General features: G+C 42.5%; 1 protein-coding gene across 1 annotated transcript in view; it reads right to left on the bottom strand.

Moving 5' to 3' along the window:
• Positions 1 to 2,289: 2,289 nt before the first annotated feature.
• The window catches only part of LOC121586857 (hippocalcin-like protein 1), an 80,801-nt gene continuing 68,570 nt past the window's right edge, over positions 2,290 to 14,520 (bottom strand). Inside the window, exons 3-5 of the mRNA XM_041903864.2 lie at positions 13,730 to 14,011; positions 3,432 to 3,537; positions 2,290 to 2,489 (exon numbers count right to left, since the gene is read on the bottom strand). Coding sequence (XP_041759798.1) covers positions 2,392 to 2,489; positions 3,432 to 3,537; positions 13,730 to 14,011 — 486 coding nt within the window. The 3' untranslated portion in view covers positions 2,290 to 2,391. The remainder of the gene's footprint in view (positions 2,490 to 3,431; positions 3,538 to 13,729; positions 14,012 to 14,520) is intronic.

Below are 14,520 nucleotides of genomic sequence, written 5' to 3'. Positions count from 1 at the left end.
CAGCACTGGGATAGAAATAATCAAGAACAGCACTGGGATAGAGATAATCAAGATCAGCTGGGATAGAGATAATCAAGATCAGCTGGGATAGAGATAATCAAGATCAGCTGGGATAGAGATAATCAAGATCAGCTGGGATAGAGATAATCAAGAACAGCACTGGGATAGAGATAATCAAGATCAGCTGGGATAGAGATAATCAAGATCAGCACTGGGAAAGAGATAATCAAGAACAGCACTGGGATAGAGATAATCAAGATCAGCATGGGATAGAGATAATCAAGATCAGCTGGGATAGAGATAATCAAGATCAGCACTGGGATAGAGATAATCAAGATCAGCTGGGATAGAGATAATCAAGATGAGCACTGGGATAGAGATAATCAAGATCAGCACTGGGATAGAGATAATCAAGATCAGCTGGGATAGAGATAACTGGGATAGAGATAATCAAGAACAGCAGGGATAGAAATAATCAAGCCCTTAGTGTGTTGTGCTCTGTGTCTGGCAGAAGCGGGAGGGAGGGGGTCTGTCCCAAAGTGACAAACACACGAGCGCGCAAAGACTGCATGTCAGTGTGTATTCTGTGTGCGGTCTGGTAGGCTACAGTAAGAGGCCTGCTGAAGAGAGTAGAGTTATAAAATGGAACTGTTTTGTGACAGATTTCTGTGTTGTTTTGTGTACCATGCAGTGTGGTGTGTGACGATGTGACTACTGTACTTCACTGCTCAGTGATGCGATAAAGTGTTAAAATAAATAACTTTAAATACTGATATTACATATTAATAATAAACAACACAAATTGATAATACTGTTAAGGTTTAAAGCCTGGGCATGCACACAAACTGTACACATGCACACTGTACACACATGCACACAAAAACACACACACACACACACACACACACACACACACACACACACACACACACACACACACATACTGTACATGCATGCATACACTTGTGGAGGCTCAAATGATAGGATATGCTGCTACTGGTTTCGTTGATCAAATGCATTATGGAATCAACTGATATAAATATTTTTCCTTCCATGCCAAGTTTTGGAATCTCAACATTCCATCTTGAACAGATATGTGACGGACGGTTTCCAAAGACAAGTCATTATCCAAGTCCATTCTTTCTTTCTTTCTTTCTTTCTTTCTTTCTTTCTTTCTTTCTTTCTTTCTTTCTTTCTTTCTTTCTTTCTTTCTTTCTTTCTTTCTTTCTTTCTTTCTTTCTTTCTTTCTTTCTTTCTTTCTTTCTTTCTTCCTTTCTTTCTTCTTTCAATCGATTCCTCTTCAGCACTGGGTTACAATCATTTTCAATGACAAATCAAATTAAAACCACAATAATGAAAATAAATAAATACAAGTAAACAACATGAGGAGGACAACAACATTATGTACAAGATAATAATAACAATACAATATTTAAATAAATCAATATAACAATCAATCAAACATCAGTAATAAAAACCCAATGGGATCTACAACAGCTTTCTTTTCCGCAATGAAATATCAAATATCAGGAAAATCCCAACTCCTTTCCCAGTCCCATATTCCCTCTATGAACAAACAGCTAGGGAATTCCCATATTGGATCAGCACAAACAACAAAGCTACATAATACTGCCTTCTGAATGCAACCAGAGTTATAAAGACAGATAGATACACTTGTCTATTCATTTTGTATGATGTCATATACATATATACATACACATAAACATGGATATAAAAGTGGAAGAGGATTGGAGGAGCTGTGCCTTGATTGGAGGGAAACAGAATCTATGGAACATAATGATTAGAACCAGAATCTATGGAACATAATGATTAGAACACAGAATCTATGGAACATAATGATTAGAACCAGAATCTATGGAACATAATGATTAGAACACAGAATCTATGGAACATAATGATTAGAACCAGAATCTATGGAACATAATGATTAGAACACAGAGGGTCATGATTGCATGGTTCTCCGGATGGAATGTCCCCTAATTTTTCTTCCCCGAAATTACAGACATTGTAAAAATGGCAGACGGACTTCCTGACGTTGTGAGGCAGCGGAGCTCAGCGGAATTCCATCCCATCCTTCCAGAATTTCATCCTTCCGGATCCGGAGAGAGATGGGAAAACACATCGGACAACGGCTTGTTTTTTGTATTCTCAGTTGTCGTATCATCTTCTGAATAATAATGTATGCATGTCCCTTCCTTTGTTTAAAAAAATGTAAAGTAAAATGATCATGATTTTAGCTTTATCTCCTTTTAAAACTCTTCTTCCATCTTGTACACCAAAAATATATGAGTGATGAGAACCATCATGAACTAATTGGAGTTACTGTTTCCATAGCAATTGGGGTGGGCGTGGCAGGCCAGGTGGGCGGGGTTAGAACTGGGAGGCGGAGCTGGGGTCACACTGGAGTAGCCGCACGATAGAGGGATCACTTTTGGCACCTTTAATGAACTCCTCCAGTGACAGTTTACCTGGGGGGGAGGGGGGGTGGAGAGAAAAGTGGAAGAGGGAAGTGAGAGAGAGAGAGAGAGAGAGAGAGAGGAGAGACAGAGAGAGAGAGAGAGAGAGAGAGAGAGAGAGAGAGAGAGACAGAGACAGAGAGAGAGAGAGAGAGAGAGAGAGAGAGAGAGAGAGAGAGAGAGAGAGAGAGAGAGAGAGAGAGAGAGAGAGAGAGAGAGAGAGAGAGAGGAGGGGAGGAGAGAGGGAGAGAGAGAAAAAGGGAAAAAGATACAGGGAGGGGAATGTTAAAAGGGGGACAGAGAGAACAGAGACAATAGAGAGAACAGAGAGAATAGAGAGAACAGAGAGAACAGAGAGAATAGAGAGAACAGAGAGAATAGAGAGAACACAGAGAGAACAGAGAGAATAGAGAGAACAGAGAGAATAGAGAGAACAGAGAGAATAGAGAGAACAGAGAGAACAGAGAGAACAGAGAGAATAGAGAGAACAGAGAGAACAGAGAGAATAGAGAGAACAAAGAAAACAGAGAGAATAGAGAGAACAGAGAGAATAGAGAGAACAAAGAGAACAGAGAGAATAGAGAGAACAGAGAGAACGGAGAGAATAGAGAGAACAGAGAGAACAGAGAGAATAGAGAGAACAGAGAGAACAGAGAGAACAGATAGAATATAGAGAACAGAGAGAACAGAGAAAACAGAGAGAATAGAGAGAACAGAGAGAATAGAGAGAACAGCGAGAACAGAGAGAACAGAGAGAACAGCGAGAACAGAGAGAACAGAGAGAATAGAGAGAACAAAGAGAACAGAGAGAATAGAGAGACAGTGAAGGAGAAACAGGTTCTCTATGGGAAGAACTGAAATACTCGCACAAATACTGCTCAGACGCTCTCAAAACTGTAACATGACAGTGACCCCCCCTTCTCCCCCTTCCCTTGTCCCCCCCTCCTCTCTCACCATCATTATTGATGTCCATCTGTCTGAAGATCTTGTCTGTTCTCTTCTCTGGCGTGGACTCATCCTCCGGCATCTTCATCACAGATGACACCATCTTATAAATGGCCTGAGGAGAGAGGGAGGGAGCGAGTAGGCGAGGGAGGTAGGGAGAAGGAGGTAGAGAGAGAGAGAGAGAGAGAGAGAGAGAGAGAGAGAGAGAGAGAGAGAGAGAGAGAGAGAGAGAGAGGGAGAGGGGAGGTAGGGAGAGAGAGAGGGGGGGGAGGTAGGGAGAGAGGGAAGAGGTAGTGAGAGCAGAGAGAGATAGGATGGATGGTTTAAAGCAGGGGTGGGCCAACCTTTTGGCTCAAGGGCCACGTTGAGTTTTTGAAACCAAGTGAAGGGCCACATACTATATGCGTGACAAAACATGTGAAGTCTTTTATTCATTTTCACATTGACACACAACTACTAGTGTGCTGTAGGTGTACATATGCTTACAGAACAATTCTACCCTTGTACCATCTCTACCCCATTTTTCACAGAATTGATATAATTTATAACATCACAGACACAGTCAAACACACACACAGATCCTGCATCTCTACCCTTGTACAATCAAACTTACAGTCACAATATGCTAACTTAAAAATTGATATATATTAAATGACTGGAGACATGCAAAATGTAACAGCAGATGTGTAAAAAAAAAAAACTATTCAAACATTTGAGTGAAACATATGGTGAGAGCATCCGTTTCATCTGGAACGGTCTGTTTTTGAAAGCATATTAAGGAACAATTCTCATCTCCATTGTGAGCCGTATTTACAGTTATCCAATCACCTCAGCCCAAATCTGACTGATTAGTTATTACCTGTATCCAAGAGCATTGCTGGATAATTCTCACTGCATAACCATCACCATGAAAAAGCATAATCCTTGCCTACCCCAGCCACTGTTATTCAAGTCTTAATGTGTACAATTGGTCTGGTCACCTCTCTTGGCAAGGGCATCAAAGTCTGGTATCATCTTTGATGTAGAGATTCTCAGAACAGCTGACAAGTGGTCATTTGTTAAATTTGACCTGTGACGGGATTTGTTGTAATTCATGACTGAGGACGTTTGTTCACACACATGTGGACCCGAATAAAACAAGCATCCTTTGGGCGTGCTTTTTAATGTTTGGAAACGTTGTTTCATTCAGTGAGCCATAGAACTGATCTATTGTTGCTGTTTTGTACTTCTCCTTCAAAGCACTGTCACAATGGATGTCGATGAGCTCCAACTGTGTGTCTGGTGGGGCTTTCTCACTGTCGAAAGACAGGGGGCTTGATACAAGCTCCAGCTCAGTCTCAATCTTGGTGAAGTCTGAGAAGCGGCGGGAAAACTCAGCATGCAGGTCGATCAAAGTGCTTCTGTATGTCTCAGTGCGGCAGTGCGATGTGGGCGCGTTCATTGCGGCCAGTGTCGGAAAATGAGCGAGAGACCGGCTGCTCATTTGTCTGGAGAACAACATAAGTTTGGCCTTGAATGCTTTCACGTTGGAATACAGTTCATGCACAAAAACACAATTTCCCTGCAGTTTCACATTTAGATCGTTCAGATGCCCCAACATGTCCACACCGAAAGCAAAGTCGCCCAGCCAGTCTGTGTCTTTCAACTCTGAGAAGTCGTCAGCTTTACCAACCGTATCACGGAACATACCTATCTCCCCTCTCAGTTCCCACACACGGCGAAATACTTTTCCCAGGCTTAGCCAGCGCACATTTGAATGGTACAAAAGGTCCTGGTGCTCTGCCTCTGTGTCATTGAGCATCTGAATGAACTGACGATGGTTAAGCCCCCTTGCCCGTATAAAGTTGACAAGTTTTACAACCACTTTGACAACATTTTCCAGCTTTGACACACTTTCACACAGGGCTTCCTGATGAATAATACAGTGAAGAAATATCAATTCCTCCGAGTTAGGGATTTCTTCTTTTACTTTGTCTTGTCATCTTTTAAGTAGGCCAATTTCTTTACCGGTTAGATTTGGTGATCCATCTGTTGTGACGTTTGTCAGTTTGCTCCACGGTAGATTCCATTTGTTTCCAAGCAGGCAGACACCCTGTCATATAAGTCAGAGCCCCTGGTTGTTCCCGTCGTTGATTCCATCGCAAGACGTTCCTCTGTTATTTTCAAAGTTCTCATTTATTCCTCTGACAAAAATTAACAGTTGAGCGGTGTTTCTCTTCTTTTCTCTTCAACTCTGAGATGAGCTCCTCACCTATCACTTCTACACGCCTGGTGATGGTTCTGCTTGATAAGCTCATTTTCTCGAATTAGGCTTTTTACTCTCAGGACAAAGTATACCAGCGGTCTCCACCATACACTCTTTCACAAATGTCCCCTTCAGCAAAAGGCTTGCTATGCTTTGTGATTTTTATGGGCCACTACGTAGCTTGCCTTAGTTACAGAGTCTTGAGTAGAGCACCGTTTAGTAAACTTATTTTGTTGGGCCTTTTAAGTTTGTGGCAAGTTTTGAGGCATTCCTTTCCTTTTCCTGAGAGGACCGATTGCTAGCGTAGTTAGCCTGCTGGCTTGAAAAATGACGATTGAGGTTTTATTCCTTAAAAACGGCAACACTTTCTTGGCATATCAGACATACCGCCTTCTGTCCTCATATTAGTTAAAAAAAAGTATTTTTCTGTCCATTCTTCTTTAAACACACGACATTCAGAATCCACTTTTCTCATTTTCGCAGCACTCATTTTTTCAAGCGAAAAGTCGTCAAGCAATGAAGTGGCTATGATGACTGAGCACATTCTGAATCTGACCGTACTGTCGTGGTCAAAAGTTTTGAGAATGACACAAGTATTGGTCTTCACAAAGTTCGCTGCTTCAGTGTTTTTAGATATTTTTGTCAGATGTTACTATGGTATACTGAAGTATAATTACAAGCATTACATAAGTGTCAAATGCTTTTATTGACAATTACATTAAGTTTATGCAAAGAGTCAATATTTGCAGTGTTGACCCTTCTTTTTCAACACCTCTGCAATCCGCCCTGGCATGCTGTCAATTAACTTCAGGGCCACATCCTGACTGATGGCAGCCCATTCTTGCATAATCAATGCTTGGAGTTTGTCCGAATTTGTGGGTTTTTGTTTGTCCACCTGCCTCTTGAGGATTGACCACAAGTTCTCAATGGGATTAAGGTCTGGGGAGTTTCCTGGCCATGGACCCAAGCTGAATCAACTTTAGGAAACGGTCCTGGCGCTTTCTGGACTTTCTTGGGCGCCCTGACGCCTTCTTCACAACAATTGAACCTCTCTCCTTGAAGTTCTTGATGATCCGATAAATGGTTGATATAGGTGCAATCTTACTAGCAGAAATATCCTTGCCTGTGAAGCCCCTTTTGTGGAAAGCAATGATGACGGCACGTGTTTCCTTGCAGGTAACCATGGTTAACAGAGGAAGAACAATGATTTCAAGAACCACCCTCCTTTTAAAGCTTCCAATCTGTTATTCTAACTCAATCAGCATGACAGAGTATTCTCCAGCTTTGTCCTCGTCAACACTCGCACCTGTGTTAACGAGAGAATCACTGACATGATGTCAGTTGGTCCTTTTGTGGCAGGGCTGAAATGCAGTGGAAATGTTTTTTTGGGGATTAAGTTCATTTTCATGGCAAATTCATCTGATAACTCTTCATGACATTCTGAAGTATATGCAAATTGCCATAATCAAAACTGAGGCAGCAGACTTTGTGAAAATTAGTATTTGTGACATTCTCAAAACTTTTGACCACATACAGACCGCGCTGCCAGGCTACATCGCCATCTATTGGAGGTTGTTTGAATATCATGGAATGAGTAATTCTAGGCCAAAAATCGTAACTCAAATATAACAATATTTAATACATTTAAAAAATGTCTCGCGGGACAGATTGAATACGGCCCGCGGGCCGTACTTTGTCCCCCTTGGTTTAAAGGGAAGTGAGAGTGGGAGCACAGAGATATAGTATGGATGGATGGTTTAAAGGGAAGAGGGAGAGAGGGCAGAGAGAGATAGGATGGATGGTTTGAAGGGAGGAGGGAGAGTCATTGCTGTAGGCAGAAGAGAGCTTTATGTATAGATCTCAATCATCCTCCTGCTGTGTCCCAAATGGCACCCTGCTTCCGATATAGTGCACTACTTTAGCCGTATGGGCCCTGGTCAAAAGTAATGCACTATATAGGGAGTAACTTTAAGCTTTTCACCCTCTCTTAACTCCCTTCTCCCTCTCTCTCTCTCTCTCTTCACCCTCTTCATCACCCCTCATCCATCTCTCATGCATCTCTCACTCTCCATCCTGCCATCCTCAGTGATAATACCTTGGCCTCTCCGTCTCCTCTCCTCTCTTCCTCTCCTCCCCACTCCTTTTCTTATTTCCTCTCGCTCTCTCCTCCTCTCCTCTCCCTCTCTCCTCCTCTCCTCTCCCTCTCTCCTCCCTCTCCTCTCCTCTCCTCGATGAGCCCAGGGATAATCCCAGTATTCTGCACACTCAGGGATAAACCCTGGTTAAATTTAACTTACTAATCCTGGAGCACACAGTGCATGCAGCCATGCAGCCATCCATGCTCTCAGAACAATACAGAACCCCCTCTCTCTCTCTCTCTCTCTCTCTCTCTCTCTCTCTCTCTCTCTCTCTCTCTCTCTCTCTCTCTCTCTCTCTCTCTCTCTCTCTCTCTCTCTCTCTCTTTCTCTCTCTCTCTCTCTCTCTCTCTCTCTCTCTCTCTCTCTCTCTCTCTCTCTCTCTCTCTCTCTCTCTCTCTCTCTCTCTCTCTCTCTTTCTCTCTCTCTCTCTCTCTCTCTCTCTCTCTTTCCCCATTTTCATCTATTCTCTCCACCCATTCTCCTTCTCTTTCTCAAACTTTCCCTATGTCTATGTACCCCATCTGTCTCTGTCTCGCTTTCTCTTGTAACTCTCTCCTCAGCTAAACTGGTGAATGCTTCCCAGTTCCCACACAACTTGAAAGAACACACAATCACGTAATTCCCGACCCAGAATATTAATGGCCAACCCTACGTAACCTCTTTACCGGCCAGCTACGATACAAGCACACTGTCAACCTGCTAGCAATGCTAATGTCACACGTGTGTGACTAATCGCCCTCCCACTGGGCACACACTGGTTGAATCAACATTGTTTCCATGTCATTTCAATGAAATTAAGTTGAACCCAACGCAGAATAGACTTCGATTTGACGTCTGTGCCCAGTTGGCTATAATCAAGCAATTTCATTGGTTCATTGACTAATTGATTGAACACCTGGATTGTATTTAAGCTGTGTTTCTCTCTGTTTGTGGTGTGGCCGCCCACATGAGGGGCTGCAGTCCAGAGGCATTGTTGTTTCCGTGGGGAAATGGATTGTTGATGAGCTTGATGAGGGAGACAAGATGGCCTCCACCGCCTTGTTCTCCTTTGATTGTTTGTGTCGTTTTAAATTGCATGGTGTGTAAATGTTCCTGGGCCGGTGAAGAAAGGTGTACTGTTGAAAAGGTCCTGCTGTGTTAGCTCTCTACTTCCCTCTGCCTGCTCAACCCAGATCCTAAGAACATGTCCATTTCCACACTAGCATCTCTAACAAACCCTGCTGACAGCATGCTGTACAACGGTCGGCCGTTCCTTCTATGGCGTGTCCAGCAGAATCTCCCCACTAGGGGGCAGACTTTCTCACTTCTATCTGTCAATCTGAGAAATCACATGCGTTGAGTTTTGTCCAGATCCTTACCATATGATAGCATTAGTCCTAATCTCTTCTACAGGGATGGTTTGAGGTGAAGGCTTTTAGTACAGTTGTACCAGTAAAATGGTTGCATTGGATGCAGATAAATTGATCAAGCTATGAGGTTCCTTAAGGTTAAAGGTTTTAATACAGTAGGATAGTAGTATATTTAAGCAATATGGCCCGAAGTGGTGTTGTATATGGCCAATATACCACAGCTAAGGGCTGCTCTTACGCACAACGTGACGTGGAGTGCCTGGATAAAGTCCTTAGCCGTGGTATATTTTAACATTTACCATAAACCCCCCGAGGTGCCTTATTGATATTATAAACTGGTTACCAACGTTTATTAGAGCAGTAAAAATAAATGTTTTGTCATACCCCGTGGTATACGGTCTGATATACCACAGCTGTCAGCCAATCAGCATTCAGGGTTCGAACCACCCAGTTTATAATACACACCTATAAAGCTTACTCTGGTTGCAGCGGCTAAACGGGTTGTTGATGCTATAGTACAGGGGTTTCTTTGAGGTGAAAGGAATTGCCAGTTGAAGCGCATTAGTGGTAGTGGTTGTGGTTTAGCAATATAAGTTTACTGTAACGAGGCTTATTTGTTTGTGTTTTATGCATTGTATAATGCTTTTAACTCTATGTTTATACTCATGGTGGACCTTTTAACTGGAATTAGAACAGATACCGTGTTACCACCGTGTTGTAAATCCAAAACATTGGCACATGTTCCCCTGTTTATATTGTCAGAAGGTGATTGGTTCACGGCCTGGTTTACGAAAAATATATACACTACCAGTCAAAAGTTTGGACACACCTACTCATTCAAGGGTTTTTCTTTATTTTTTACTATTTTCTACATTGTAGAATAATAGTGAAGACATCAAAACTATGAAAAAACACATATGGAATAATGTAGTCCATCGGATGTAGTGATCACAACATAGTAGCCATATCTAGGAAAACCAAAGTTCCAAAGGCTGGGCCTAATATTGTGTATAAAGAGGTCATACAATAAGTCGGACCGCAGAGTGAAGGAAAAGTAGCCAACATGTGCTCAGCATATGTGGGAACTCCTTCAAGACTGTTGGAAAAAAATTCCAGGTGAAGCTGGTTGAGAGAATGCCAAGAGTGTGCAAAGCTGTCATCAAGGCAAATGGTGGCTACTTTGAAGAATCTAACATCTAATATATATATTGATTTGCATTCTGCAGCGATACGCCATCCCATCTGGTTTGGGCTTAGTGGGACAATCATCCCAAACCATCTCAATTGGGTTAAGGTCGGGGGATTGTGGAGGCCAGGTCATCTGATGCAGCACTCCATCACTCTCCTTCTTGGTCAAATAGCCCTTACACAGCCTGGAGGTGTGTTGGGTCATTGTCCTGTTGAAAAACAAATGATAGTCCCACTAAGCCCAAACCAGATGTAAAGGCGTATTGCTGCAGAATGCTGTGGTAGCCATGCTGTTTAAGTGTGCCTTGAATTCTAAATAAATCACAGACAGTGTCACCAGCAAAGCAACCCCACACCATCACACCTCTTCCTCCATGCTTCATGGTGGGAATCACACATGCAGAGATAATCCGTTCACCTACTCTGCTTCTCACAAAGGCACGGCGGTTGGAACCAAAAATCTCAAATTTGGACTCATCAGACCAAAGGACAGATTTCCACCGGTCTAATGTCCATTGCTTGTGTTTCTTGGCCCAAGCAAGTCTCTTCTTCTTATTGGTGTCTTTTAGTAGTGGTTTCTTTGCAGCAATTTGACCATGAAGGCCTGATTCACACAGTCTCCTCTGAACACTTGATGTTGAGATGTGTCTGTTACTTGAACTCTGTGAAGCATTTATTTGGGCTGCAATTTCTGAGGCTGGTAACTCTAATGAACTTATCCTCTGCAGCAGAGGTAACTCTGGGTCTTCCTTTCCTGTGGCGGTCCTCATGAGAGCCAGTTTCATCATAGCGCTTTATGGTTTTTGCGACTGCACTTGAAGAAACGTTCAAAATTGTTGACATTTTCTATATTGACTGACCTTCATGTCTTAAAGTAATGATGCACTGTCGTTTCTCTTTGCTTATTTGAGCTGTTCTTGCCATAATATGGACTTGGTCTTTTACCAAATAGGGCTATCTTCTGTATACCAACCCTACCTTGTCACAACACAACTGATTGACTCAAAAGCATTACGAAGGAAAGAAATTCCACAAATTAACTTTTAACAAGGCACACCTGTTAATTGAAATGCATTCCAGGTGACTACCTCATGAAGCTGGTTGAGAGAATGCCAAGAGTGTGCAAAGCTGTCATCAAGGCAAAGGTTGGCTATAAAATATATTTTGATTTGTTTAACACTTTTTGGTTTACTACATGATTCCATATGTGTTATTTCATAGTTTTGATGTCTTCACTATTATTCTACAATACAGAAAAATAGTAAAAATAAAGAAAAATCCTGGAATGAGTAGGTGTGTGTGACAAGGTGAGTAGGAGGAGCGCAGGAGGAATCATAGAATAGGGTTTATTTGGCCAATATAGCAGTCAGCAGCAATGCATAAACCAAATACAGTGCAACTTAAATGCGTACTCGGAAAACAAAACCCATGGGTGAATATCCCGGCGATAAAAGTAACATAATGCTCAAAACACGAGCTAGCGACACCTCCACATGGAACAATAACACACAAAGACATGGGGGAGCAGAGGAAATAATTATACAGAGACTGATGAGGGGATATGTACCAGATGTGTGTAATAAACAAGACAAAACAAACGGAATGATGAGATGAGGAGCGGCAGTGGCTAGAAGGCCGGTGACGACGAACGCCGAAGCCTGCCCGAACAAGGAGATGAGGTAGCTTTGGAGAGAGTCGTGACACTCTGTCCAAACTTTTGACTGGTACTGTATATTTTTAGGATATCCAAATTCTCAATGGCCAATAATTCTCAGAGTAAAAATACCTATTTTAAGGATGTCCAAATGGTCAATGACTGATAATTCTCAGACTAAAAGGACCTATTTTAAGGATGTCCAAATGGTCAATGACTGATAATTCTCAGACTAAAAGGACCTATTTTTATGATGTCCAAATGGTCAATGACTGGCAATTCTCAGACTAAAAGGACCTATTTTAAGGATGTCCAAATGGTTAATGACTGATAATTCTCAGACTAAAAGGACCTATTTTTAGGATGTCAAAATGGTCAATGACTGATAATTCTCAGACTAAAAGGACCTATTTTTAGGATGTCCAAATGGTCAATGACTGGCAATTCTCTGACTAAAAGGGACACTACTCATGCCATATGGCAGAGGGTTGAAATCATAATACTGTTACCACTCCCACTTCCTAAATGCCCGCGTTGCAAGATTCTACTTTCCTTTTTATCTAAATACAAAAGCTGAATTCACCCAGGTCATGGTTTAAAAAGGCTTATTTTTTAAAAGTCAAATTTTTTGCGTGATAATCTGGCCAATGTCACCTAGCGTGTGGTGAAGACGGCCCAGTACATCCCATCTAGGACATCTAGTTCTTGAAAGGACCATCGGGCCGACAGTAAGAGAGTGAACAGCTCGGGTGTGTGGGGTCCTTGATGATGCGTGGGGTCTGTCACCCTATGGGCCCTGGTCAAAAGTAGTGCACTATATAGGGAATAGGGTGCCATTCTCTGGTCAAAAGTAGTGCACTATATAGGGAATAGGGTGCCATTCCCTGGTCTAAAGTAGTGCACTATACAGGGAATAGGGTGCCATTCTCTGGTCTAAAGTAGTGCACTATATAGGGAATAGGGTGCCATTCTCTGGTCTAAAGTAGTGCACTATATAGGGAATAGGGTGCCATTCTCTGGTCTAAAGTAGTGCACTATATAGGGAATAGGGTGCAATTCTCTGGTCTAAAGTAGTGCACTATATAGGGAATAGGGTACCATGAAAGTTCATAAAAGTAGTTCAGGACCCCAGCTCGTAGAGAAATTGACAACACTATGCTACAGTAGGCTAAGCTAGAGATGAACCGTTTACCTCTGTTACATTTGCCATCACAGTGCTAAACACTTTCATCCAATGAACTACAGCTCACACAAAAAAAAACTATGCAAATCACAGTTCCCATCTCCCCCCATTTCACCTGTAGGATCTCCATCCCCTCATCATGACTGCTGTGTCTATTCATCAATCAACCAATCAAATGTATTTTATAAATCCCTTTTTACATCAGCAGGTGTCACAAAGTGCTTTACAGAAACCCGGCCTAAAACCCTAAAGAGCAAGCAATGCAGAGGCAGAAGCTCAGTGGCGAGGAAGACATGCCTAGAAGGAAGGAATCTAGGAAGAAGCCTAGAGAGGAACCAGGAGGAAGTATTTATCCACTTTTAAATGAGAAACATTGATTACTAAAATGAGCTGGGCAAGCTGGAGCAGAAACTGAAGTGGACCTCCTCACCTGTACGACCTCCACCAGGACTACACATCCCATGTCTCACCTGTACGACCTCCACCAGGACTACAAATCCCATGTCTCACCTGTATGACCTCCACCAGGACTACAAATCCCATGTCTCACCTGTACGATCTCCAACATCTCATCACGACTGATGTACCCATTCCCATCCAGGTCATACATGCTGAAGGCCCACTTAAGTTTCTGCTCCAGCTTTCCCCGTGAAGTGACACTCAGCGCAATTATGAACTCCCGGAAGTCGATGGTGCCGTCGTTGTTGGTGTCGAACGTTCGGAAGACGTGCTCGGCGAACTTGGAGGCGTCTCCGTAAGGGAAGAAGTTGGCGTAGATCTTCTTGAACTCCTCCACGTTCAGGTTGCCGCTGGGACAGTCCTTCAGAAAGCCCTGAGGAGAGAGAGAGAGAGAGAGAGAGAGAGAGAGAGAGAGAGAGAGAGAGAGAGAGAGAGAGAGAGAGAGAGAGAGAGAGAGAGAGAGAGAGAACAGAGAGAGAGAACAGAGAGAGAGAACAGAGAGAGAGAGAGAAGAAAGAGAGAACAGAGAGAGAGAGAGAGAGAGAGAGAGAGAGAGAGAGAGAGAGGGAACAGAGAGAGAGACCTTTTGTAGCGCTCGTTCCATTGCCAACACCAGCAGATAGTAGACACAGACTTTATGTCCCAGCATTAATCAACTTCAACTTTTAATAGTCTTATGTACGAGATACGCATGGTATACACTGTCCAGTGAAATGCTTACTTGCAGGTTCCTTCTCAACAATGCAACAACAATAAGAAATAATAAAATATAAGAATAGGAACATAAAGTAAATGGATCAGTAGAACAGAATAAACATTTTAGCATCAGTATAAATCAAATCCAATGTTATTTGTCACATGCTTCGTAAACAACAGGTGTAG

This window comes from Coregonus clupeaformis, chromosome 17 (assembly GCF_020615455.1).
Source record: "Coregonus clupeaformis isolate EN_2021a chromosome 17, ASM2061545v1, whole genome shotgun sequence".
NCBI lineage: Eukaryota > Metazoa > Chordata > Actinopteri > Salmoniformes > Salmonidae > Coregonus > Coregonus clupeaformis.
Note: the sequence above shows the minus strand (reverse complement) of the source record. Positions and strands in the feature narration are given on the sequence as shown.